Source organism: Meriones unguiculatus, chromosome 17 (assembly GCF_030254825.1).
Source record: "Meriones unguiculatus strain TT.TT164.6M chromosome 17, Bangor_MerUng_6.1, whole genome shotgun sequence".
NCBI lineage: Eukaryota > Metazoa > Chordata > Mammalia > Rodentia > Muridae > Meriones > Meriones unguiculatus.
The window spans coordinates 58,742,110-58,768,969 of NC_083364.1; the positions used below are offsets into that span (position 1 = coordinate 58,742,110).

The 26,860-nt window shown below is 40.6% G+C and overlaps 1 protein-coding gene across 12 annotated transcripts in view; it reads left to right on the forward strand.

Annotated features, from left to right (window-relative positions):
* The window catches only part of Abi3bp (ABI family member 3 binding protein), a 210,431-nt gene that overhangs the window by 102,734 nt on the left and 80,837 nt on the right, over nucleotides 1-26,860 (forward strand). For 10 of the 12 annotated variants that reach the window (XM_021634091.2, XM_060370558.1, XM_060370560.1 and 7 more), the window contains exons 7-19: nucleotides 1,758-1,806; nucleotides 2,766-2,837; nucleotides 3,269-3,361; nucleotides 6,735-6,812; nucleotides 8,607-8,681; nucleotides 9,401-9,475; nucleotides 9,894-9,965; nucleotides 10,475-10,549; nucleotides 18,435-18,497; nucleotides 19,624-19,698; nucleotides 20,210-20,284; nucleotides 21,172-21,237; nucleotides 26,524-26,565. In XM_021634091.2, coding sequence (XP_021489766.1) covers nucleotides 1,758-1,806; nucleotides 2,766-2,837; nucleotides 3,269-3,361; nucleotides 6,735-6,812; nucleotides 8,607-8,681; nucleotides 9,401-9,475; nucleotides 9,894-9,965; nucleotides 10,475-10,549; nucleotides 18,435-18,497; nucleotides 19,624-19,698; nucleotides 20,210-20,284; nucleotides 21,172-21,237; nucleotides 26,524-26,565 — 910 coding nt within the window. The remainder of the gene's footprint in view (nucleotides 1-1,757; nucleotides 1,807-2,765; nucleotides 2,838-3,268; nucleotides 3,362-6,734; nucleotides 6,813-8,606; nucleotides 8,682-9,400; nucleotides 9,476-9,893; nucleotides 9,966-10,474; nucleotides 10,550-18,434; nucleotides 18,498-19,623; nucleotides 19,699-20,209; nucleotides 20,285-21,171; nucleotides 21,238-26,523; nucleotides 26,566-26,860) is intronic. The other 2 variants (XM_060370566.1, XM_060370567.1) reach the window with 2 other exon arrangements.

Consider the following 26,860-nt stretch of genomic DNA (forward strand, 5'->3'; position numbering starts at 1 on the left):
CCCTCTTACACCATCCTGAAAAATGATAACATGTGGGGACACTCTTTTACTCACAGCTGTGAATGCTATTAGTGTCTCAAATTCAGTGCACATTTAAAATAGGCAGATCTGCACATGTGTGTCTCCTTCAAGTATGTGAGTTAAAGCAAGTGCCCAAATTTGGTCATTCTTACTCTTTCAACAGCTCAACTCTAATCCTCCTAATTTAAACTCCCCACTGTTCTCATCACCACCTCTCTCCACACCTCTCTCATCTGCCTCACCTTTTGCCCATGTGATTGTCTGGCAGCAGCTCCACTTTAAAGTCTAATCCTATCCCTAGGCACTGTGGGACATCAAAACACCCCATGGGGCTTGGAAGATAGTTTGGGTGACGGTAAGACATAACGGTCCTCTGGGTCATGACCTTCAAATTTGGAGTCCCCCCCACATAGAAATCAGTGCAGAGTGGCAGAATGAACATGTTTAGGTTCAGTTTGAAGAAATACTTGGTTCTGAGTCACTGTTCTTCTCTCTTGTGCAGTAAAAGGTGGTACTAAGGACTGGGGCAATTACAGTATCCGCACTAACAGCAGCACTAGGCTCAAATAGTTCTTTATACTCCAGACAACAGACACCCTTCTCCAGGGTGGACATGAAAACTTGCACCAGCACGGAGCTCCAGAGTGTGCCATCCAGACTGAGGTGGTAAGAGAGGGAGAGCAACAGCAAGCACCGTGGTCGTTGGCTATAGCCACAGGACAGCCGGAGCACTTCTCCATTGCCACTAGAAAGAAATGGGCCTCCTGCTGAAGGCATCTCAAAGTGGATTCAGTTTCTTTGTGTCATAAGAGCATCAGAGAGACCCTCTGTGCCTTTTAGCTTCAGATTCTTTTCATTGGCTAACTGCAGGAGACACGCAAGAGCCAGGGTTAATGAGAGATTCTGAGCCATGGGCGGGGGCAGCCTCCTCTGCAGATCCTTTGAGTTTCTTCTCGTCAGCCACTTCCTTGGGAGCCCCTTCTTTCCAGTGTCACTGTGGTTTGCCTCTGTGACAGCCTCCTTTCTAGAAGACTCTGTCAGCAGACTTCACATGTTCTGCTTCAGCTTCTTCATGACCATCTCTCTGTCAGTCTTGGCATAATGAATTTCTATTCTATTCACCTTCTGAGACTCAGCCACCAGGTTCAACTCTCTGTAAGTTGTGATATCTACTCCTTGGCTTTCAGGAGAAATGTGACCATTCTCCCATGTTGTCTTTGGCATACAGCAAGGATCAGATTCAAGGTCAAGGGTCCCAACTGGTTTCTTCTAATAAATCAAGTGACTCTTCATCATTACTGTCAGCAGCCTGAAGTCCAGGGCAAAAGTCGGAGGTATCCTCAGGGTTGTTGTCATCACAGTCTTCAATTTTTTCATAGTGCTCAGTCTTTGCGTTCTGGTTCTGGCCCATCTTAAGTAACCTTATTCTTGGTTTGAGGGAAAGCTAGACCAGAGTATCAGTTTCATAGTGGAAATCTGTGGAAAGAGTGGGTACCCGCTGCTACAATTTCTAAGTAAATGGGAGTTCTGAAGACTTGCTTCTGTGAGGTTTCGGCCCTCTATGGGGTAAACAAATGAGTTCAGCACAAATGGAGGCAAACACATATTCTAAATATTTATCCAGTGACTGTTAAACCGCTGTTATGGGTGATTTCACTGAAGAGAAGAAAGGACTCCTCTCAGAATTCTGATTTTTTATTAACACTGATGTAAAAGTTGACTTTCTCTCTTTCCAGCCAGCATATGTCCCCAGGAAGCTAATCCCAATAACAATCATCAAGCAAGGTAATTAGTCTGATATTCTAGGAAACTATTGTAGTAGTCTGTTCATCTAATATAATCATACAGTGTCTGCTTTCTCAATTTTTCTGAAAGTGATGTTTGGAAAACATTTGAAGAAACTAGTGTTAACTAGTTAACTAGTTTATGGTTAATACGTAATTTTGTCTGCAGCATCAATATGAAAAACCTTGAGCAAATCATACCAGTGGGGCAACAAAGTGATTGTACCATGTGTTACGTTTAAATTAATCAGTTAAACATGTGGATCTTTACTTAGGATTAAGTTAGCTAACTCCTAACTTAAGCACAGGAGGAAAACAATTAGCAGACCATTTAGGATATTGAGAATGAAAACTGTGATTTAGCAGTCACTTAGGGGAAGTAAAGATGTCCACGTTTTAAGAATTACAATACTGTATTTCATTTCAGTGTCCAGTTTTGTTTTGGCTTCCAGTTTTCAAGTTATTAAAACAACTCCATTATTTCCAGAGAAAAATCTCTTGGTAGAAGAGCTACCACCTTGAAATAGTTCTTTCTTTTAAGAAAACACTGTGTCCTGAGTATATGCTGAAGGCAGGGCCAGTTACTGCTGGGATCACTGAAAGATTCTTCGATTTGAAGATATGTTTTCCAACTTCATATACTGTCTCATCATTTGCAATGTGTTATGCAAGCTCTCAATTGCTCTGTGAAATGGGCAGAACGCACACAGAGTAGAGACAGAGAGGGATTTCCACGACTTAGAATGCGATACTTTATGCTCAAGTAATAAGGACAGGCTTTGTTTAAGGCAGGACATACCTAATTCTTCTGTTGATGCGATAGCCAACTCACTGAGATGCTTCTGTTGATTGAGAAATTTAGATTAAGACCATAGGATGGAAGGTAGCTTTACACCATTAGCTTCGTATTGCTTCCTGTGTTCATCCCCATCACACCACTGTCTTTTTATGTTTCACCAGTGATTCAGAATGTCACCCATAGGGCTTCAACCAAATCCCCAGACAAGACTCCTTTTGGAGGAACAATACTAGGTAAGTCTGTCATGTGTATCTAGAATGTGCAGTCTAGGCTGGCTTTTGACAATAGGGTCCTCGTGAAGTTTTGTACTATAGGCAAGTGTGCTAAGTTGGTGTCAGTCTACTTCATGTTACTGTTTTTAGATTCTTGGCTTGTGTCCATTCTAAGCTACTTACTTTATCTTGGCATGTTTAAGAAATAGCTCTGGCCCATGCAAGAGTTTTGAGCCTTTGAATTTTAACCCACAGGATTTCTGTAGATAAGTTCTAGATATGGGGGGAAAAACTATTTAAAACATCATATTTTTCTCATTTTCAATGTGGAGTTGAACGTAACCAAATGAAGGAAATGTCAGCTTTTAATTTCTACTTTATGATTCGCCATGCTTTGTTTTTGTATGATACATTTTCTTCCTCTTCTTACACTTGTATCTTTTTCCTTTCAGTTCATCTTATCATTCCGGGTCTTAATGAGACCACTGTAAAACTTCCCACATCCATAATGCTTGAGATTTCAGATGCTCTCAAGGCACAATTAGGTAAGCGGGGGCTTTTCAATGAACACTACACTGGATGGCAGAGCACTGCGACCATGTAAGGAATATTGCAAACAAGCCACTTGAGGTCAAAAGAATGAGGATGGGGGAGGAGGTTGGAGGGTCAGAGCTATTACCATCAGTCATTCTGTGGGGAAAGCTCTTTTATACACATGCATGCATATGTGGGAGAGGAATGGGTCTCAGTATCTTCTTCTAGAAAGAATTCAGTACAATTTGTGTGATAAAAAAAAACAAAACAAAAACAGCAAAATCCCCTTCAAAGAGACCCAGAGAACAATTCTGGTTGCTATATTTGACTGTCAGATTGGGGCAACATTACCTTTCTGGCAGTAGATCTGAAGCTTAGATGATGGCCATTCTGACTGAAGTAAGATAGAATCTTAGGATAGTTTTAATCAGCATACCTAATGGCTATTGCTGCTAAGTATTTTTCCGTTTCCATGTATGTGTAGGTGGCATACATGAGTTAATGTATGCATATGAGGAGATATATGCACACATATGTTTATATGTATATATGGTCATATATATGTGTATATGTACACGTGGAGGCCTGTGGTTGCTTTGGAATCCTGAATTACTCTTCCAGAGTATGCAGGGTTTCTTAATCAAACATAAGCTTATCATTATGGTCAATCTTTCCAGCCAACATGTTCAAAGGATCTTGTGTCTCTCTGCCTTCTGAACTAGAATAATAGATAAGACACCATGTATGCCCACATGGCATTTAGGTGGGTTTCAGGGATCTGAACTCTCCAGTCTTATGTGACAAGTGCTTTAACAGCTGAGCCATCTCCTTAGTTTCTTTTTGAACACTCTTTAGACTGTTCCCTAACCATTTGTAGTTCTCCTTTTGAAAACTCTGTTTAGCTCAGTTTTACTTGGATTATTTTCTTAGCGTTTAGGGTTTTTTTTTTTTTTAAGTTCCTTGTATATTCTAAACACTACCTCTCTATCAGATGTATAGCTTGAAAATATTTCCCCACATCCTGTGGGCTACCTCTTCACAGATTCACAGTTACATTTGTTCTACAAAAGCTTCTGGGTTTTCTGAGACCCCATTTGTTGGTTTTATTTCCTGTGGAGTCCTATTAAAAGCATCCTCATCCATGTCTGGATGCTGAGGTGGGCTCCCTTCTTTATCCTCTAACAGCTTCAGAGCATCCTATGTTAATTTTAATTGATGGTGATTATACATTCTTAAGAGTTACATTTCAACACAGACATACAAAGTGTAATGATGAGTGCAGGATTGGCATACTTATCACTTCAGACACATGCAATGTCTTTGCATTGGGATCACTGGAACCCTTTTCTACCAGATATTGTGAAATGCCACATTAGCTGCTGTCAGTCATAATCAATCATCCTTTTGTGCTATAGAGTGTTACCAAGTTATGGGGGCTCTTTATATATTTTAGACACTGAGTCTGCATGTGAATTTTGGATTTCAGATATTTTATTTCAGTCTGTAGGCTACTTTTCATTTTGTTGACAGATTGTTCTACTATATACAAACCTTATTTTTCCCATAAAATTACATGGGCATCAACACTTTTTATCTTCCCAATGGAGAAATAAACTTCCTAAAGTTAATTATCTCTGCAGTTCAGAAAAGTTGTATTTTTTTGAGGGAGCAAATTCTAAAAATAACCCCATTTCAGCAGAGCTCATCATGTGACATCAAGGGATGTAATAGAACACATGTGAGAATACGTAAACAAGAGAACTAATTTTGCACACACTTATCTCAAAGAGATTTACAAAGGTTTTGCCAAGCTAAGACATGCCCTGCCAAAAGTTAAGAGAAACGGTGGTGCTGAAAAATAGTATAAAAGGAAAAAAGGAGTATAAAGAATTTACTGAGCTTAGGCCTTAGTTGGAGAGTGTTTTATTCTCTGTCAAGACAACAGGTGTGTGTAGTATAGACAAATGCTCATGGGCTGCAAAGTGATGCCAGAAGCTCTCACTTAAATATATTCCCTATCTCTCAAATACTCTGATATCTGGTGTGCCATATTTAAAAATACCACATGCCTTTATTAGAAATTAGCATTGTACGAAGAATACAAATATGTTTTGAGAAGATGGCTTGCCGTGTTTTCCCATTTGTAATTGAATTTTAGGTTGATGTGATTGCCAATTAAAGGCAGCTATTGAATTTTAGAACCTGAAGCAATCCAGTTTGTTGTCCTGACTGAGAGTCTAAGATTTGGGTGTAGGGGGCCTACAAGAGACAGACAGACAGAAACACACATACACAGAGAGAGAGAGAGAGAGACAGAGAGAGAGACAGAGACAGAGAGAGAAGAGACAAAGAAAGACAGAGAGAGAGAGATCAGACAGACAAAGACAAGGACAGACAGAGGCAAGTTCTGAAGTTAGAGAGGTTTCCTAGCCAGGCAGAAGTTACCCAAATCAAGACCATAGGACATTATTAAGTGAAAAGGGAAAGATTAACAAAATTGCCCACATGGAGTTGAGAACACTGGGTGGTGGAGCCCTGTAATTTACACTTGAAGAGTTACTTCGGCTCCCTGTGGCGTGCACTGAAAAGAACAGGAGCAGAACTCACGAGAGGCTTGTGAGGTTTAAAGCTGTGGCTATGAAAGATGTCCAGAAAAAAAACCTTGGTAAATTTTAGAAATTTTAAAAAAATCCACTGATTGTCATTTTGTTTCACCACAAACTTTTCCAATTAGCTTACTTTCCTATGTCTCTTATTTTGGGTATAAAAAATTTTTAGTGTCATAACCTGTTAAATTTTTTACCGTCTGTAAATAATCCCTATTGACATTTTTAAAAATTTGCTGTACTTGAATAAAAATCAAGGAACATTTATAGGTTTCTTACAGAAACTTTAAATTGAGTGATGAGATTTATTCAAGTACTCTGTCATTTCTGTAACAATTATGATCGTAAAGAATTTCTAGGGTTAATAGGGAAGAATTTTGAAGTTTGTCTTTTATTCCTACTAGCCCTTGGGAGAAATGTCCAGCAAAACTGACCTGCTGGCAGGAAGGAATGTTTGTCGATTGTGTGTTTGTTGTTGAGGAAACTGCCGGTGCTATGGCTAAAAGCACTTGGTGCTTCATACAGAGGACTCTGGTTCGATTCCCAGCACCCACAGGGTGGCTCACAAGCATCTGTAACTCCAGTTCCTTTTCAGACCTTAGTGAGCACCGGTCACACATATGGTACACCTACATACATGTAAACAAAATGCTCACACGCATAAAAGAGTGAAATAAACCTTTAATTTTGTGATTTATTACGTTTGCAATAATGTTGTCTGTAATTTTGGACACTGTACAATGGAGAGATAAATCGTTTTTCTTTTTTTTTTTTTCAGCTAAGAACGAAACCCTGGCCCCGCCGGCGGAATCTAAAACGCCAGAGGTTGAGAAAGTGACTACCCAGCCAGTAACAGGTGATGGGGTCCTTAGGGAGCTACTGGAAAGGGGAAGTAGCTTCAGACAGTGAGTGAGCGACAGACATTTTTTTTAAAGCAAAGAATGAAAAAGAAATTCATTTTGATTCTAATCATAAAAAAACAGGATGTTCTAGGACTTTAAGCTTGGGAATAGAACAGATGAAATCAAGCAGCTGGAAGAGGAGCATGCGGAAGGTGTGTCAAAGTTGAGAGTTTCCTCTAGGGGTAACACAGTGGTTCGTGGCCTTTCCTTTTGTATGAGCACTAAGAAGCACCATTTTTTTTCACTGCCCAGTTCCCTTCGTAAGTGATCAACATACTTATATACCTCATAAATCCATAATGGTGGCCATGAAAATGCATTAAAATAGTTCTATAAAATGTTCCTGCAGATTAGTAGCCCTAATATAGAGAATGTGTAGTTTAGCTAAAAACAAAACAAAAAACCTTCAAACATATGGTAAGCAGTGTCCCCATAGTTTATCATTGTTACTACCAAACATTCAACGTCTGTTCTTCAAATAAGTCTACCAAGCCTAACTCCCTGGGGAGACGTCAGTCTCAGGCGTACTGAGTTTTTGCCAGAGTGATGCCACCTTATCCAGGGTTGGATGAAACAAACAACTGCCAACCATTCATTCCCTGCAGCTCACCATTAGTTAAAAAACTCTCATCAAAAGTGAGCTTCTTAATTCATAAAATTCCTATAACCTATGGCATGCCTGGTATCCCATTTGTACTAAATTTGGGGGGCTTGTGCTTGGACAAGAAAGGATAAGATTGGTGTGGTAACAAAACAACTTGAAGAAGCAGATTGAACTAGAATGTATCTGCTGACAGAGTGAGTATGATCCTGCCTTAAGAAGAAACGGGCCTTTGTAAGATGAGGTAGAAACCATTTGAGCTACTAGCAGCATCCACTTGGATGAAGTTCCAAGGTGACTTTTTTCTTTTTTTTCTTTTTTGGTAACTTTGATGTGATCGGTTAACACAGAGAAAAGTACAGGCGTGACCAGCGGGTAAATTTCTGTGTCAAACGTTCTGCCCAGCTTTCCAAGTTGCGCTCTCTTCTCTTGGCACAGTGTCTGATGCGAGTCCACAGATTTCCCAACTTTCTGCCAAGCTCTCTTCAGAATTTTCCACTTCAGAAATACTTGGGCAATCCCCACTGCTTATTATTCAGTATTGTTTACTATGTGTCCTTGCTCCAAAATGCTAGGGGTTTGTGGAATTTTCAACTCTCAGTAATCACGCTGGTTATTTCTCCAAATCCTCTAACCCAACCTCTTCCTTACCTTTAATGGAGCAGCAGAGACAACCCATGCTAGGGCTGAACATTTGAACACTGATCGCAGTTGCAGCCTGAGCCCAGGCTCTGCTGGTTATTTATGGGATTTAAAGGAAAGGTAGTATAATATGATAGTTGCTCTAACCTTGGATCTTCCCCCTCGCCCCATTTGTTAACTCACTTCTAAAACCGTCAGCCGCTTACCATAGGCACCACAGTAAGCTGTGGCGATAAAAGGGAAGACAAAACCTTCAGATGGCTGTGAGGGGTGGTTTCATAGAGAAGAGTTGGGAGTGCTCCTGTGGGACGCCTAGGAAGTCTCCCAACCCCGGAAGGCTGGAGCAGGGAGGAGAAGCAGCCAGGTCTACCGGAGGCAAGTAGGTAACCTCATCCTAGGACCTTGAAAAGATATCGGCTGCCAACAGAAGGTGAGCCATGCCTGGGTTCCTTTCCCATTTTATTAGCTCCTAGCTCATAAAGTTGTTTTATGTTTTACTTCTCAGTGACTCCGGAAACAGTTTCAAGAAGCACCAAGCCCACACTGTCTAGCGCATCAGACACTGCAGAGACTGAACTAGGTAATGCTAAAAACTGTCTGTTCCCAGCCACCAGCCCCGCCCCGCTTAACGGAGCAGCAACAGTGGCAAGCCCCCCCCCCCCCGCCCCCGAATTCACAGGTTTAAAAGCTGCTTTATCCTGCTCTGTCCCTTCCCGCTTCTTCTTTCTTCTTCTCTTTTTTTCTGGGAATTGATCTTCCTGTTTCTTGGACAAATTCCACTGAGGCCTTAGCACCATGCCTTGATCCTGGTGACCAACCAGACAGGCAGATGTGGCCACTACGTGCATGCCCTCCGTTGTGACCTCTCTTGTAGGTTGAGTGGACAAGAGAACGGCATTTCAGCCTCTAGAGATGCTGGAAATCTTGACTTTCTCTGGGATTTATGCCCAAATCAGTTTTGGGAAAGTGTTGCGCCAACTAAATTTGGGAAAAATCACTAAGAGGCCTGCTATTTGATGAGATGCTTAGTTGCTCATGTTAGCTGCCGTTTCTAACTGTCATTTTACCCGGAAGAATGTATCTTGTTTTTCTTATTTGTTCTCTTCCCTTGAAGAAAAGGAACAGCTTGTGTTTCGTTGTGCGTGTGTGATAGTGAACTAAGAGACACCTTCCATTTAACAGTTAATGACTTCCCGGGAGCGCCAGCTCTTTCTATGAAAGGCTCATTGCAGGCTGGTCTGCTATGAAGCAGTCTGTGCCTGGTGAGGGTTAAGCTAATTGTACTCTTCTTTATTGTAGTCGTCAGGCAGAAGACTCCAGAAACAGCACACTCTGTTCTAACGCCTGAGTTTGAATCACCTTTGACCACGCTAGGTAAAAGTCATTGAACACAGCAGCACCAATGAATGCTACTTGGGAATGTTATGCATGGCTAATAGAAATCCATGGCTAATAGAAATAATTCAAATAAATCTCCTGCGAAGAACAGACTGACAAATAATACAGAACAATGAATTCTTGACACCCAAAATCTTATTTAAACAACATTCATAATTTAGGACCCTAACAAGCCCTTTCCTATGACAAAGCCTGGGCTCATGATGTCTCAAAAAACAACTATCTATCACTGAAACAGAAGTTAAAAAAAAAAAAATACTGCTGAGCATCTGCTTGACATACAGTGATTTTTTTTTAATGTTGTACTTGGTGTTTTGGCAACTGTGAAAAATTTTAAATCCTTTTCGTTCTATTATACACGCCTGTCCTAACTATCCTGTGTGTTTTATTCCAGCTCCAAAAAGGTTCCCAGAGTTTCCCGAGGCAAAAACAGCCTTCCCTTTGGAGAAACCTGGGGGTACCTTGGGTAAATAAAAGAACTTTGTGTTTGATGCTGTCAGTGTGCATGGTGGGGTAAGGATGTAGCTCAGGGATTGAATGCCTGCCTGCTGTGTGTGGAACTGATTACCAGCGTCATGTAAGGCGAACATACAGTGTCCAGTTCTATAGAACACTAGCATCTCGTAAGGTGGTAACTGTTGAGTTCTATGGGACACACATGCAGAGCTCTTTCCCTGCGAAGCTAAATGCACAAATGCACTTGGTTAACTCAGGAAAATCTGTCGTTGGCTGGCTGAAGAGGAAAATAAAAATACTATTCGACTAGATTTCCTACAGCTTCATTAAGTCACTGCTGTTACTTTTACATAATCCTCTGGTTGTTGGCTGTCTGGAGGGGCGACTTCTAGGTAGACTGTGCCTCTCAATTGGATCCATGTGAGCTTTGCAGTGCAGTTTTTTTCTAGGCACTTACCTATCCCAGTAGCATACATCTGTCATAAAACACTCAGCACCCTCTGATTCTCTCTAATATAGCATCAAGCGAAGAGCCGTGGGTGGCACCCGGAGCTAAAGTACCTGAAGATTCCAGAGTTGGACAGCCTCAGACTGGTAACTGCCTTCCTTTTTAAAAAGAGAATTAACATCTTCTGCCTTTACTTACATAGGTTCTGCTACTAATCATCGACGTATTTCATGGCAAATAGCGATACGTTTCTCTTGTTTCTGCTAATGTGCAAGAATGCATCTTTCTAAGCACTAGTTTAAATACTTCATGGAATCATCCCAATTTATGTTCAACTTCAAATTAAAATTTAAATATAGGTCATTTGTGATCTCAAGAGTTTGCACATTCAGGAGTTGATGTTTTTGTGTTCTTTAGCAGTTGATGTGTTCATGCTTCCATTCACTTGAACCCTTCTTACTTTTTAATTTGGGGTATATTTGTACATGTAGTAAGCTGTGACCTAGGTAGTTTTAATACATAGCAGTAATTTCCAATTGCTCAGGTATCTCCCCTGTTTATTATTATTATTTATAAATTATTCCCCTTGTTTAATTATTACAAACATGGAGAACACAGACTCTGATGAACTAAGGATTGCTTAGAAGATGCTAGAAAAGGATAGTTTTCCGTCTCCTGTGAAACCATCAGAGGAGTCCCAGGAAGTGACTCTTTGCCTTTCTTGGTTGAAAATATTCAGAGAGTAAGTGAATGAGAAGCTTCATACCTGTTAACTACATGGCAAGATGAGCCAAATGGCCATAAAGCTATGATTGTCCAGAAGCACCAACTGTCCGCATTAGCCAGAATGTGGGGAGGGGAAAGCTGGTTGTGTTTGTGCCTGCATCCTGCATGGATACAGGATAATTTTGATTCTTCCTTGCTCTGCTTTCATGGTAGAGCAGCCTCATCTAACATTAACATCCTTTGAGACTGTTGACATTCAGCTGGGGAAAGCCATGGGCCAGCTCCTGGATGGATGGGGCTGTGTGGTTGGTCATTAAATGTGATCTATTGTACTTTTTAAAAATTTTATTTTGCTTTGGAATTTACTGGAAACCTTGCCACCATTACATTCTTTATCAAAACTATGGAATGAGTGTTCTCATAAAGACTTCTATACCAGTTCTTGAGATATAAAGGACAATTGAGAATTCTAGGTTGTGTGGTTATGGAAACCCTTGAGTTATTTCAATAGCTTTTGGCAATGAAGGAACAGGATATTTGGGGTTTGGAGCACTGTGAGAAATATGAGATACATAGTCACTTAATGTACCCTTCCCCATTTACAGTCTATGCATCCTAATCCTTCACTAGTTCTGTATGTTGTGATTTTATTAGGTGGAATTGCATGTTGTATAGTCGTTTGTAAAGTATGCTGACTAGGGTTGATTGAGCTTGATTTCCTTGGCAAATCTAATTTTCCATAAAGTATATAAAGGAAATCATAAAAATGTGCTCTATAATTGCATACCAGGATGTAAAATTACTTATAAATTCTGTGTTTAAAGGAAACTGGCAAGATCTTAGAAATGCTTAAGTGCTTGTGACAATTACTCGGGGTGAATTCTGTCTTTCTAGAAATACAAGAGAGTTAGTCTTATGCTCTATTGGACCTTGGCCAGCCTGCTATGATCCCAATGTTAAAACAGTAGGAGTTCTAGAAAAGCTCTCAGTATCTTCTGCCACCTGATGGACTGTGCATCTATGTCCATGTGGCACACATGCTGTTGGATACTTTCTCCCCTGGAATTATATTACTTCTACATCAATTTTATTCTATGAAATTCAAAGACCTATGGACCCATCATCATACACACACACACACACACACACACACACACGCACACACACACACGCACCACACACACGCACTGGCCGTCCTCCAGCACAGTTCCTTTTTTAGGAAGGCCATGCAGGAGGGGCTTAATCTCCAGGATGGGTCAAGAAGCAATAGCCAGACAGTAATTTCCTTCACAGTCAATCTCATGAGCCAGTTCAATTGAAAAGTCAAACAGTGCCACGCAACAACTTTGGAATTTAGAGAACAGGGTTTTATAACAGAGAATTACGTGTTCTTCTCTGTTCCGTGAGTGATAACCTGAGTTAGTATGTAATTGTACTCTGGGGACTTGCATAGGTTTAATCAATACAACGATATCCACATCAAGTTTCTGTGTTGTCTATGGGAAAAGAGAGTTGGATAAGCAGCATGAATCCCACAGACAGGCATGTGTGTGATGTCTAATCCTAACGTCCTAACATGAAATGGAGGAGATAGACATGAACTTCCTGCTTCTGTCCTGTTAGTGCCATCAGTGTTAAGCCTCTTAATTTATTTTAAAATGCTATAAAAGACTACTATTTAGTACCATGAAGGTATAGACTCAAAGGAAGAAACTGTTCACAAACCCAGAATGATCCAATGCATTGGGTCCAATGATTTTAGCATTAGAAAACCATTCTGTCTGTCCTTCCCCAAAGTATTCAAACAACTGAATCCCACCCACACATTCCAATACATTGAGACTTATTACAACATATCCCTCTAGTAAAATTATTTCCTTTTAAGCTCAGTAGTCTTGTAGGGACTTGCCTTGACAGAGTGTCAGGATAGAGGATGCTCAGTCTTGATTTTTTTTTTTTTTTCATTACACTCCACTTTGGAGCTTTCACTATTTTTGGTGTTGAATTCTTTCAGTACTTTGTAGAATTATAGCAACTTGTGTCACAAAGCTAGGCTCTGTGAACTAAAGAATTCAGCTTTCACAAGGAGGGGTGTATTCGTTGGAACATTTGTATTATGGGTGATTTGCTTACAGTTGTCGAAAAGAGATAAACTCTATATTTGGACCTTTTTGCCTGTTCTGTGAGGTGTTGATTAGCCCAGACCTGGTTCAGCCATCCAGATTAAACCCTAGAGAGGCTGAAAAGGAGGAACGAGTACTGGTGTTGATGAGCCAGGGGAATGAAAATAGATTGAAGCAAAGCAGATGGTTCACAGGTTTGCTGTGGCCTCTTAGAGATTTATGGGCACAATCTTTCATTTTATTTCACAAACTTTAAATTCAAGAAAAAAAGGTGTTTTGATTTTCCATCAACTGAAGAAAGTATTGTTTATGTATTCACATGGTACAGAGAATCACTATTCTCTGCCACTTTCCTAGCTGTGTGCTCTGTTCCTTCATCGCTCCTTCACATGGCTGTTAGAATTCTGTTTCTGTGGTCAGGCAAGCCAATGGCAAGTCTGGGTAGTAGATACTTAGGTGCACACATTTTTATATTATTAAATGATTAAAGGGCATGTTTATCTCCCTTCCCCACATCTAAGCCAAAAAGTCATTGCTCTTTTGAAGACCTTCACCCATCTTCCAAAATAATCTGTGTGGGCATTTTGCAAATGACTTCTACTGTGGATCTGCCATGTAGCAGGAACTAGAGTACATAAACCTTTCAAAACAAAATAGATATGACAGAATTGCTCTTTAATAAGGTCTTTTAAAAATATTTACTCACTTTATATTCTGATCCCAGCCCCTCCTTTCTCTCCTCCCAGTCTCTTCCCCCACCCCTGCACACCCTTTCTCCCCTTTCCTTCTCCTCAGAGAAGTGTGAGGTCCCCCATGGGTACCAACCCACCCTGGTACATTAAGTCAATGCAGAACTAGGCACGTCCTCTCCAACTGAGGCCAGAAAAAGCAGCCCAGTTAGGGGAGTGAGATCCAAAGGGAGGCATCAGAGTCAGAGAGGGCCCCCACTCCAAGGGTGCCCAGTTGTTAGGGCACCCACATAAAGACCAAGCTGCACATTTGCTACATATGTGCAGGGGGCCTTAGACCAGCCCATGTATGTTCCTTGGTTGGTGGTTCAGTCTCTGTGAGCCCCATGGGCCCAGGTTATTTGACTCTGTAGGTCTTCTTGTGTTTGTCTTTTACCCCTCCGGCTCCTTCAATCATTTCCCCAACTCTCTCGCAGGACTCCCTGAGTTCTGTGTATTGTTGGCTATGGGTCTCTACATCTGTTTCCATCAGCTTTTGGATGAAGCCTCTCAGAGGAGTTATCTGAGGCTCCTGTCTATAAGCATAACAGAGTAACATTAATAGTTTCAGGGACTGATAATCTGCCATGGGATGAGTCTCAGGTAGGGCCAGTCTTTGGTTGGCCCTCTCCTCAATCTCTGCTCCACCTTCATCCCTGAATGTGTTGTAGGCAGGAGAAATTCTGTGTTTAGGCTTAATGGGTTGGGATCCTTATCCCTCTCCTGGCAGTCCTGCCTGCTTTAGGGAGAGGGCACTTCAGGCTCCATGTCCCCTGCTGCTGCTAGGAGTCTCAGCTAGGGAGAGTCACACAGACTTCCTGGAGCCTCCCCTATCCCAGGGCTCTGGCAAATCCCAGGGATGCTCCCACCTCTGGTTTCTGTTCTCTTCCCCCTCTCTCCCCAGTTCTCCCAATCCAAACCCCCACTCCTGATCCCTGCCCCCTCTTCTACCTAGTTTCCTCCTCCATCCACCTCCAATGCCGATTTTATTTTCTCTTCTGAGTGAGACTCAAGCATCCTCTCTTGGGTATTTCTTGTCACTTAGCTTCTTTGGGTCTTTTTGATTATAGCACGCTTATCCTCTACTTTATGGCTAATATTCACTTATAAGTGAGTACATACCATGCCTGTCTTTTGGGGTTTGAGTTACCTCACTCAGGATGATCTTTTCTAGTGCCATCCATTTGCCTGTCAATTTCAAGATGTCTTTGTTTTTAATAGCTGGGTAGTATTCCATTGTGTAAATGTACCACATTTTCTTTATCCATTCTTCAGTTAAGGGACATCTAGCTTGTTTCCAGGTTCTGGCTAATACAAATAAGGTCTTTTGTCTAGGAAATTATGTTTGGGAAGGAACTATTTCATATGGATACTGATATTCAAGAAATCCAAGCAAAAATAAAATAAGTTGTTGCTTATTTGAAATGCTGTGTGAACTGTCACATGACTCTACCATGGTGTCGGCCTGGCTTGGGAGCTCAAAATGTAAATATGAGAGGTAGGGTTAATTAATAAATACATATTGAAATAAAAGTATAGACTGCAGAAAAATGGATCTAACATTACTCCATAGAAAGGAGATTTGGGAGTTAACATAAATGTAGCCATGGCCTTTTTCAGAAGTGTGACTATAAAGTCAAGATATTATTCATGATTTCCCAAGATGAGAGGAATATGTAAAAGTTGATGATATTCCCAAATTTATTCAGATATAGACAGAGCTGATAGTGATAGATCCTTGACTTGACCTTAAACTAGGCCAAGGATTAGTAACTGTCAGCATTTTTGTTCTTTAAAAAGATTATTCGTGATTTCCTCGTTTTTAATTGCTGAGTAGTACTCCATTGTGTAAAAGTACCACAATGTCTGTATCCATTCCTTAACTGAGGGACATCTGGGTTGTTTCCAGGTTCTGGCTATTACAAATAAAGCTGCTACAAACATGGTTGAGCAAATATCCTTGTTGTGTACTTGAGCATATTTTGGATATATGCCTAGGAGTGGTATAGCTGGATCTTGAGGAAGCGCTATTCCTAATTGTCAGAGAAAGTGCCAGATTGATTTCCAAAGTGGTTGTACAAGTTTGCATTCCCACCAGCAATGGAGGAGGGTTCCCCTTTCTCTACAACCTCTCCAGCATGTGTTGTCACTTGAGTTTTTGATCTTAGCCATTCTGGTGTAAGGTGAAATCTCAGGGTCGTTTTGATTTGCATCTCTCTGATGGCTAGGGATGCTGAACATTTCTTTAAGTGTTTCTCTGCCATTCGATATTCCTCTACTGAGAATTCTATGAAATTGGCTGGCAAATGGTGGGACCTAGAAACGATCATCCTGAGTGAGGTATCCCAAAAGCAGAAAGACACACATGGTATATACTCACTATATAGACCTATAAGATAGGATAAACATACTGAAATTTATACACCTAAAGAAGATAAACAAGAAAGAGGACCCAGGGTATGATGATCAATCCTCACTTAAAAAGACAAATGGGATGGACATTGGAAGTAGGAGCAAACAAGTAACAGGACAGGAGCCTACCACAGAGGGCCTCTGAAAGACTCTACCTAGCAGTGTATCAAAGCAGATATTAAGATTCATAACCAAACCTTTGGCAGCGTGCAGGGAATCAAAAGAAAGAAGGGAGGAGTTAGTATGACCTGGAGAGGACAGGACCTCCACAAGGACCAAATATATATGGGCACAGGGGTCTTATATGAGACTCTTTCTCCAAACAAGGACCATGTATGGATATAACCTAGAACCTCTGCTTGGATGTAGCCCATGGTAGCTCAGTATCCAAGTGGGTACCCTAGTAAGGGGAACAAGGACTATTTCTGACAGGAACTCAATGGCAGGCTCTTTGACCCCCCTCCCCCGAGGGAGGAGCAGCCCTGCTAGGCCACAGAGGACTTTGCAGCAAGTCCTGAAGATACCTGATAAACCAGGATCAGATGAAAGGGGAGGAGGTCCTCCTTAATCAGTGGACTTGGAAAGGGGCAGGGAGGAGATGAGAGAGGGAGGGTAGGATTGAGAGGGAAAGAGGGAGCAGGATACAGCAGGGATACTAGGTTAACAAACTGTAACTAATATTAAAAAATTTTTAAAACTTGGAAAGAAAAAAAAGAATTAAGAAAAAAAAGGTTATTCGTTCCTATATGACCCTTTAAACTCACAATGAGGCTAATTTATATTAAAATGTTACACTATAATATAGTAAGATTCTCTCAATATGTGTCTATTTTAGCACAGGATATTCTACTTTTGAGGACTTTGTAGATTTCTCTTCCCAAGTGACACACATCTCTTGTCTCCTCTTCAGGGACAACGTGAGCTGTTCTCTTCTTTGAGGCTTTCTCCCACTGTGTAGTACCACCCAACAGCTTCAACAAGCACTGGCTCTACGTCATTAAATTGTTATAGAATAATTAACACAATAAGTAAATCCTCCAGTGAGCTATGTTGATTTTAATATTTTTTCTATAAGACAATTTGAATGCCCAGAATAAGCAGTCTACCCCCAGTTTCTGCTTTCTCTACCTCTTATTTCCGCAGAGACAGTTCTTTGTACATGAGAAGATTTTAGGAACTGTTCTTACTTGGAAGTTCTTTTATGTGTGCAAGAAATTTATCCCTACATCAAAAGAGTCACGTTTGAATTTAGCCCATTTTCTTCCTTTTATACAGAATATAACATCTATCTTCAAATCTCCCTGCATCCTTGTGTAAGGGATCATGTATGGCTCTATGGAAGAACATAGAAAGTTGCCTGTAAATAAAACCAAGAGGAGTGGTGCCAAGAGTGCCCTGGTCTTAGGAGTTTTGTTGTCCCTAGCCCTGATATTGGGGTGAAAATGTACTAAGTCAACAATTCCCCCCACCATGCGACCCCTGGAAATTGTCTTTACTGATATAAACCTCAACATCCTTGTCTAGAAAATCTACAAAGTGGCAGCAATTGTATCTCAGGTATGGTAACAAGGGTAAAGAAGTTAATACACGAGACAGTGTGAACCTTTAAGCACCATTTGCTCCTTAGGTGCTGTGCCAGCAATTTCTACTAAGTAGAAAGAATAAGCAATAGATTCTACAAATAGCACTTTCTGTTTCAATGTGCCCTCTCTCCTTTAGAAGCCTCTGCCCTAGCTGCCATATGACTGTTTGATTTGTGTTTATGCTTGCTGGAGCTCTTGGATTTAGAGCTGGAATCACTTCGTTAAAATACATATGGCACACTTTTCACAGCACCCTGGGGGCCATGGTCATTGCATGGTATGTAAAGTCCTGCAGTTAAGACAGTAGTGGTGACTGTCACCTCAGTAGTGAGGAGGCCAACAGCTCAAGAATCTAGTTCTTATGTGAAACTGCCCCGGGGTGCCATTGACATATGTCAGGAAATCATGCATAATATGGCAAAATTAATGTATCTCTTGTTTCACCTTTTTATTTTTAAGCAACCTATGATGTTATCTCAAGCTCAACAACTTCAGATGAGACCGAAATAGAGCCGGGCCCAGGTATACCCAACCTTTCAATGATGCCTTTGCTCCTACGCGTTCTTAGACCTAGCGGTTGCTTTTAGTTTTTGCAAAATGAAGAAGTGTGCTGCCCAGCGTCCCGCAGTGAATTGTAGCTCTCTCCACCCCTGCCAGGGAGACAGTTCCTGTCCATGCTTCCCATCTGTTATCTCTTTATTTTTATCAGTAAATGAACTCTGTCACACCAGGGGGGAGGGTACAGACAGACAAGGCCACTATGGGAAAGTAATGTAATGGCCTCTTCCTCTTTTGTCCAGAGTCGTTCTAAAAATGTTTTGTATCCCTAGAGCATATTCTTTAGGGCGATGCTTCTCAGACGGGGGACAGTTTGGGTGTCTCCTCTGCACAGGGGTATTTGACATTGCATAGAGACACATTTGATCTGAGCAGTGGGAAGAGGCGCATCTACATCTGAGAGACTGGGATTGCTGCTGTGCACACAACAGCCTGCCACAGCTGAGACTGGGCTGTGGGCGTCCTGCTGAGGACAGACGCCCCATGCCAGAAAAGGGGCATCATTTGTTTGTCATGTTTTTGTCATGTCTAAGTTTTTCATTCACTTACTGACACTTGTGCAGTGGGTGGAGCTCAGTCGAGCAGCCCTTTTAGCAAATGTGCATCAAGCGTCCGCTAAACCAGTGCTACAGAATTCAATGTCAGACTGGCAGCTGTCAAACATAGATAGGCATGTTTTCTTCTCCTTCTTCTTTTGGTATGTGTAGTATTCTCTCAGCATTATTCATAAGGTAAGCAAAGATAACGAATTTTAAATAGTAGAAAATAAGAAAAGTAATAAAACTGAATCCTCATAGTAGGTTCCATTAGCAATTATGAAACACGGCAAGAAACTAGAAAAAAGGCAACTGAAAATAAGCCGAATGTGCAAAGCTGTTTTATTGTGAGTTTTGATCTTTCAGTGATATATGTTTTGCAGAGTGAGGCTGTCTTCAATTCCTATTGAATCACTGGCTTAAACATGGGCTTGCAGTCCCTCAATTGTCTTTGAAATTTTTCTTTTATGAGGCATCACTTCTTACTCATGAGTTTGTATTTTATCCCTAGGAACTTCTATTGCCTTTATAAATGTTGACATTTATTCCAACAGCAACAAGTGATCCTATTCTGGACTCTGTCCCACCTAAAACATCTAGAACTCCTGAACAGCCAAGGGCAACACTGGGTAATGTTTTTAACAGAGACTTTGTGCTTTGTTTTCCATTAAAAATTCCATAACCCGTGGGGATGCCTTTCTTCCAAAAATGACCATTTCATCTAATCATTTACATCTTTTCTATTTCTGAACACAGATGGATGATATATTTTATATGACATCTTTTATGTATCTCATACTAAATGAATAACCAAAAAAAAAAAAAAAAGATTTCCAATCTTAAAGTTGTGAAAATTTTCAGAAACTGCATGGACATCTTTGTCACCTGCATCATCTCTTGCTGTGTGCTTATGGCTTGCATTAGCTCATTTTCATGGACAAGGTCTGCCTGTACTGAGCTGTTATCATTCGGGCTTTCCCCTGCTTTACATCACAGTGTCATCCATCAGCTGCAGGACAACGTGCATCTCTTTTTATCCTTGTAGCATGCACATTATGCCATCTGAAAGCATGTTGGAATTCCTAAAATACCTCATTTTAACTGAGATCGCTTGGTGGGATGGGGTGTTTGTGTTTCCAGCTCCAAGCCAAGCATCATTTGATTCACAAGATGTGGAAATCTTCACCAGTCCTGAAACGCAGCCTACAACAGCTGGTAACCAATGTTATTTGTGTAGTTGCATGCTTTGAAAGGCCAAGTAAAGTGACAGAAAAGAACCAGTCACATCAACCTTTGAATACTTTCCTTCTTTCTCTACCATGGGGCTCTTCAAAAGCTGTTATCTATAGTTAGCCTCATGATAAACCTCAAAGAATTTGTACAGTCTTGATTCCTATATATTTGGAAAAGTAGTTTACTTGATTGCTTTCAGCTTTGTCAACCATAATAGTTTAGCAGAAACATAGGTGACAATTATTTTAAGTATGTTCCTTTCTGTTGAGCACAGTAATAGTATTTAATCCATGGTAGTTCAAAAAGAGTATCGAGTAGTCCCTGCAGTCCTGGATATGCTTAAAAAAAAAGATGTGTGAAAGAGCTTGTGTCTTATATATAATATAAGAATATAATATAATATAAAGAAAATTATTTAAATAATAGAGTTCATTAGTGTCTAGTGAAGGCACTTAAGAGCTGCAAGATAAAGATGTTCTGAACATCCCTGTTCTATAAATCCAAAATATCCTACTGTGTACCTTCCCTCCTGCTAATGTTGATGTCAATATTATTCTTTGAGTGCTTACTTTATGTTACAGTCTAAAGACCTCCAGCGAGCTTGGTTTCCAGTGCATTTATTTGAATAGTATTTTTCCTCAAGTAGAAATTTAATCTTTCCTTTATAGAAATATAAGTCTTTGGGGGACCAGTAAATAATTAAGCTTATTGAGCACGTGCTCTGTAGAAAGCTCAGCACGAGCAGCTAAGAGGATAAGGAGAACTATGCAGTCGTCATTCAGTAGGGTTGTGTGTTTATGTTTTCAGGCGTGATGTGGCTGATCATTAAGAAGTATCACTTATCAAAGGTGTACTAATTTTTCTTTCAGCTCCCCAGCAAACTACGTCTATCCCTTCCACACCCAAACGACAACCCAGACCCAAAGTCAAGCCTGGTAAATGAATGTCTCTTCAACTTTTCAGTTCACTTAAATCCCAATAGATCATTCTCATCTCCTTATAGTAAAAAGAAAATTATATTTTGTAGGAAAGATTGTTTGTTTGTTTTTACAAAATTTAAAAATATCTAATGGTAATACAAAAAGAAAACAGGGGTCCCCAGTAAAATGTTCTGGATTTGGGGGTAAGCTGGGGAACAGGTCCTGCCACCATAGCTCACAGCATGAAATAACTACCCCATTCTGGAAGTGTATCTGCACCGAAGAGTCTGATAGACCAGTGCCTACCACACTCTCATTTTGCCCTAGGGCAGTGGTTCTCAACCTGTGGGTAGTGACCCCATGGGAGTCAAATGCCCTATTTACAGGGGTCACTTAAGACCATCAGAAAACACAGATGTTTATATTACAGTTCATAACAATATAAAAAATACAGTTAAGACATAGCAGCAAAGAATTTTATGGTTGTGGACTATCACGAAAGGTTGCAGCTTTAGGAAGGTGCAGAAACATTACCGTAAGGCATGCTGATGAAAAGAGGGTGTGATTTTGGTCTTCAGGTTTCTCATAACACTGAGAATGATAATGAAAATAAGGCATATATTCATATAAAAACTATAAAACTTCAGTCTGTAGTACTTGTGTGGAAGCTCCAAGAAAGATTGAGTTGAAGTGATGAGCCTTAAAATATTTGTAGTAGTCAGGTGGAGGAAAAAAGAAGAGAAAAACATCTATCATAACCTGAGGGGGTTTGAGTAATTTATCAACTTTGGGGTGATGGTTTGCATTGCCTTATAGTGTACTCAGATACTTGCTCAGCAAACCCACTTACTCCACCTACATTTGTAATGTAACAGTTGTTTTCCAACTTACATTTCTTTTTGTGATGGTTTAGAAATCCTTTCCTTCGTATTTTGCTCAGTGCATACCTTAAGACCGACTACTAAATATGGCAGGATTTTGAAAGGTCGCTCTGTTCCTCCTTGGAGGATATTTTACTATCTCCATGTTAAGCTAACTTTCCCCTTCCCGTCACCAGAAAGAACTACACGTCCCAGGACAAATGCTCCGAAATTTCTAAATGTCCTGAAGCTTCTCGACACTATATGTTGCTTCATCACGCCACAGGGGATGCGGAGCTCTGGCTCTTTTGTAACCTGTCAGTAGCTGTTTGTTCTAATTGCTCATTGGGAAATGCTAGGTATCTTGGAGACTGCATGAGTTCTATGGCTATTTTGGCTGTGAGTAGCTGGCCCCTGCGTTAAGAGATCTGAACTCGGATTCGGATGTTTTCTAGGCCAGCACTTGGTAGACGAGGCTGCTGTTTGTTGCTAGATCACACATGCGCGTGTGCACGAGCACGCACGCACACACACACACACACACACACACACACACACACAATTCTTGGGGATTTATGGAAAAACATCCTCAAGATCAACTTGGGAGTTCTTTGAAAAAGCAACACTTCTGGTGTTATTGGATTTTCTTTGTGGTGTTTCAAATCATAGCATTATTCCTGTCAATCATTGGTTACTAACATCACAACTTGCCCCCATTACCTAATAAATATGAAGTAAGAGTGAAAAATAATTAGACTGACTTAAAAGTGTAGATTAAAGTTAGTCTTGAGTAGTTTCCCGAGAGTGCAAAGCTCTCTTCCATAAGTGGCTTTCTGTTCCTAGAGTGTGAAAGATTCTTTTAATGGAATGTTTCCAAATCTTCCAGGATGATAGATTCGGGCCACTTAATTAGTTTTAGTATTAGATTCTTCTTTTGTGCTTTTTTTATTCCAAAATTGAAACTTGTCGAGTATTTTGTTCATTTTTAACTCAGTAAAACACAACTAGCTTCCTGAAACTTCAATATCTCCTAGTCTAGAAGTGGTACCCAGTATGATAATTTCTCTGATCCTCATTTGTGGTGTTCTAAAACTAATACCGACAAATTGATTTATGTAAATTTTTTTGGTTCAAGAAGTTCTGATTTATATGTTAGTATCTGATGCAATCTTTCCATGGAAAGCACGAAAACACAACCAGATGACCTCAGCACAGCCAGACCCTTTGGTATTATCATAGTGTTACTCTGATGTTTGTGGCGGATCATTATGTTCATGACTGTCACACAGAGAACACAGAAATAAGCCATGGGAGTGAGTGAGGGTCCCTTGTCTGTATTACAAAATACTTTCCAGTACCAAAGTTGATTGGAATTCTGGTGCACTGAATCACAGGCTTTCAGCTGGCAGAGCAGGCGGGAGTGGCTCCCTTCTTCTAAGAACCCCACTTGTTTGGAGTTCCTCAGTTCTTGGGTTGCAAGATCAGAAAGAGCTGTTTCTTTAATGTGCCAAGCCTTCTTAGTTGAGGGTGATTTTTGCACTCTGACTGCTGTTTACTTCTCAGGAGATTTTGTGGTATTTTTTTTTTTTAAAGATGAGAAGGCTCTTTGGTAGAAAAGTAAACTTCTCTATGTTTCCCAAAAAGTGAAGTGGTCCACTTTGGAAGGATTGTGGAGCATATTGAATGATCCAACATTCACCTTTAAAAGTTTATCTGGAACTTATACAGCAGTCTTGAATATTGACTTATAAAATTAGCGGTGGGGAACTTTGGCGGTTCTTACTGTCATTGCCATATAAACCTGAAACCTTTAGCTCTCAGGAGAATGCATTCCACACTCTGCTGTGTAAAGGATTCTCAACTCGCATTTCCACCATTGGCATGTTTGCACAGTGGAGTTATTAAACTGAGAGGTTTTCTACTTAAGTGATCATGATTTATTTTCATGATGGCGTAGGGCAACAGAAGCAACTGCTAAGAAAAAGAATTTGTGTAGCACCCTTAGAAAAGATGGCTGTGTCTCCAGACAGAGGTGTCAGACTGAAAGAACTAGAACAGTGATTCTTTACTTCTGAGTCCAGGACCCTTTCAGAGGTCTAACAACACTTTCACAGGGGTCACCCAAGACCATTGTAAATCACGATTCATAACCATAGCAACATTACAGTTCTGAAGTAGCAACAAAAATATTCTTATGGTTGAGGATCACCACAACATGAGGAAATCTATTAAAGGCATTAAGAAGGTTGAGAACCACTGAAACAGAGGCTTGGACAAGTGTGTAAGTGACCCTGGTTGAGGTGGCCAAGTGAAAGAGGCACAGTGTATAAAAATCAAGTGTCCTAGCAGTTTAAATGAAGAACTCTGATAGCGGCAGTAGTTGTAGTGGGGAGAGATTAATGTATTTGAGTTTTTAAAAATCATCCTTAGAGAGGATTGGAATGAGAAAGTGACTGTTATATTCATGCTGCATTCTGAGTGGGGGCCATTAGCCAGCAGATGGAGAAAAGTGCTGTGTGTTTTCGTTAGCAAATTACTTTTCCTAAGTAATCATGTCTGTCAATTTCAAGATAAAGTTGAAAAGCATCAGAAACTGCTATAAATATTGTTTGACATTTATACATAACTCACAATTTTAGAAATGAATTTAAGATGTTAAATTAGAAGGTGTTTTGTTACTCTTCAAAAGTTTTGAATAGATTTTTTGTTGTTTTGTTTTTGTTTTTTGTTTGTTTGTTTATTTTTTGAGACAGGGTTTCTCTTGTATAGCCTTGACTGTCCTGGACTCTGTAGGCTGGGTGGGCCTTGAACTCACAGCAATCAGGAATGCTGGCGTGTGTCACCACACCTGGCTGAATAGATACTTCTTAATTGGACATTTGAAAATATTTTTCAGGGACTTTTACTTGTAAGCAGTGTGGTTTTGTCCCTTTGATTACTAAACTTTCTCATGTCCTGGCATCCTTACTCTTTCCAGCTCACAGTCAGGATCACTGTTTGAGGTAGTTAACACTAACCTCATAATAAAGTGGCCTAAGACAGCAGAGAGTATGGGCCAGGTCCCCGCAAAGCATTTCCTTAGCCACAGACTTGGTGTTATTTGAGCTCTGGAGAAGGTTTCTGTTTCTAGCTGGGGTTCACAAGACCATGTAAACCACCAAGAACTTCTCAGTGTGGAGAATCCCCTGCCTTTCCCAGCTCTCCTCAAATGCTTGCTTTTCCATTTCACTTTCCATGTGAGATGCTTTTCCTTGGTGGTTGAGTTAGTCAGTGAAGCTTCACATTTGTTTTTGACTTGTTTTATATGCATAACCCAGCACATTTCTGAAAAACCAGAGCCGTCTCCTCTCTCCTAACTCATCTGTCTCATTCAGTGAGAACAGTCACCCTCCTGCCTCCTGCATTACTCCACAATGCGGTATCATACTTGGCTCTGAATTGCTATATTTTCTTTTTGGAGTTATGAAAGCAAAGTAATTTAGTTCCTAGAAAGTTACTATATAAAAACTTCTGTTGTCACTTTCCCCCAGCCCCCAGACACCCCTTGTTTCTTCAAAACCTACCACTGTCCCTCGTTCAGAATGATCAGAGTTAACTCTATAAACAAGGTACTCTCTGAGCTCTTTTACAGTCTTCTGAAAGCCAGTGAGTACCAAATCAATTAATTCTCACTTTTTCCTGTGCTTGAAAAGTACAGTTGATTATAATTATCCTCTTGAAAGAATTTTTTTTGAGCAGAATAAGACAAAAACTCCTAGAAAGAACCTGTTGTTCTTTTCCTCCCAAACATAAATAGATGTAACCAAACTACAGTCAGCATGAAATATTATAGTTTGTTCACGTCTCATTTGACCATGGGGGATGAGTTGGTATTTATCATGTTATTTAAGTTATTAAGCAGTTCATGAATCCTGAGACGACACTTGGAAACTTACTGATTTGCAAACCAAATAGATTTTGTTTACAAACAGTATGTACTCGTAACCATGGGGAGTACTATAGGGACACTTGCAGCGCTTTTAACACTCAAGTTTTTTTAATCTTTTGTGAAAGAACATGAGGTCCAGTCGAGCTGGCTACCAATCAAAACTAACAGAACACAGGCATGGGAGATGGTGTGTTGCCTTCTTCTCACTTCCTAGGGATGAACATGACCGCTCTGTAGGAAACAAAATGGTAGGTGGCGACAAAGTCAGAAAGCCTTTGAGACAGCCATCAGACACTGGTAGTGAGAGCAAAGATCAGAAGCACAGTGAGAACTCTTAACTCCTTCGCTGTGGTTTACACGATGGATCTGAGGCGAAGAAGCCTCAATCAGTATCCTAAGCTGGAAGAGTCCAGCCTTCATCAAACAGTGAATGTGTCTTGTGGGAAAGAGTGTTTAGTTGCTGCTTTCGGTGAACCTTCAGCACTGCCTTGACATTACTTGCTCTCATTGCAGCCCCAGACCTGGAGATGCGACCGTCTGCACAGTCAACAAAGGGTAAAGCTGCTTCCTTGCATCACAGTAGAGGAATGGCCTGTATCACTTTCTGGGTTCAACTTTTGTCCGTCGATTTGGTTTACTTTAAAAATACTTAATTGTCCTTCAGATTCTTTTACAGCTGTTTTTGCAAGAATATCTGCCCTGTGCCTGGGCTTGGCTGAACAGAGGCTCTGGGACACCCATGGAAGTCACAGTGACTTGGATGTGATATATTCAAGGAGATTTTCCTTAGCTGCTTCTAACCTGTTATTTCCAGTGGAGACTGCTGGCTTCCCCGGGCATAACTGTGCTT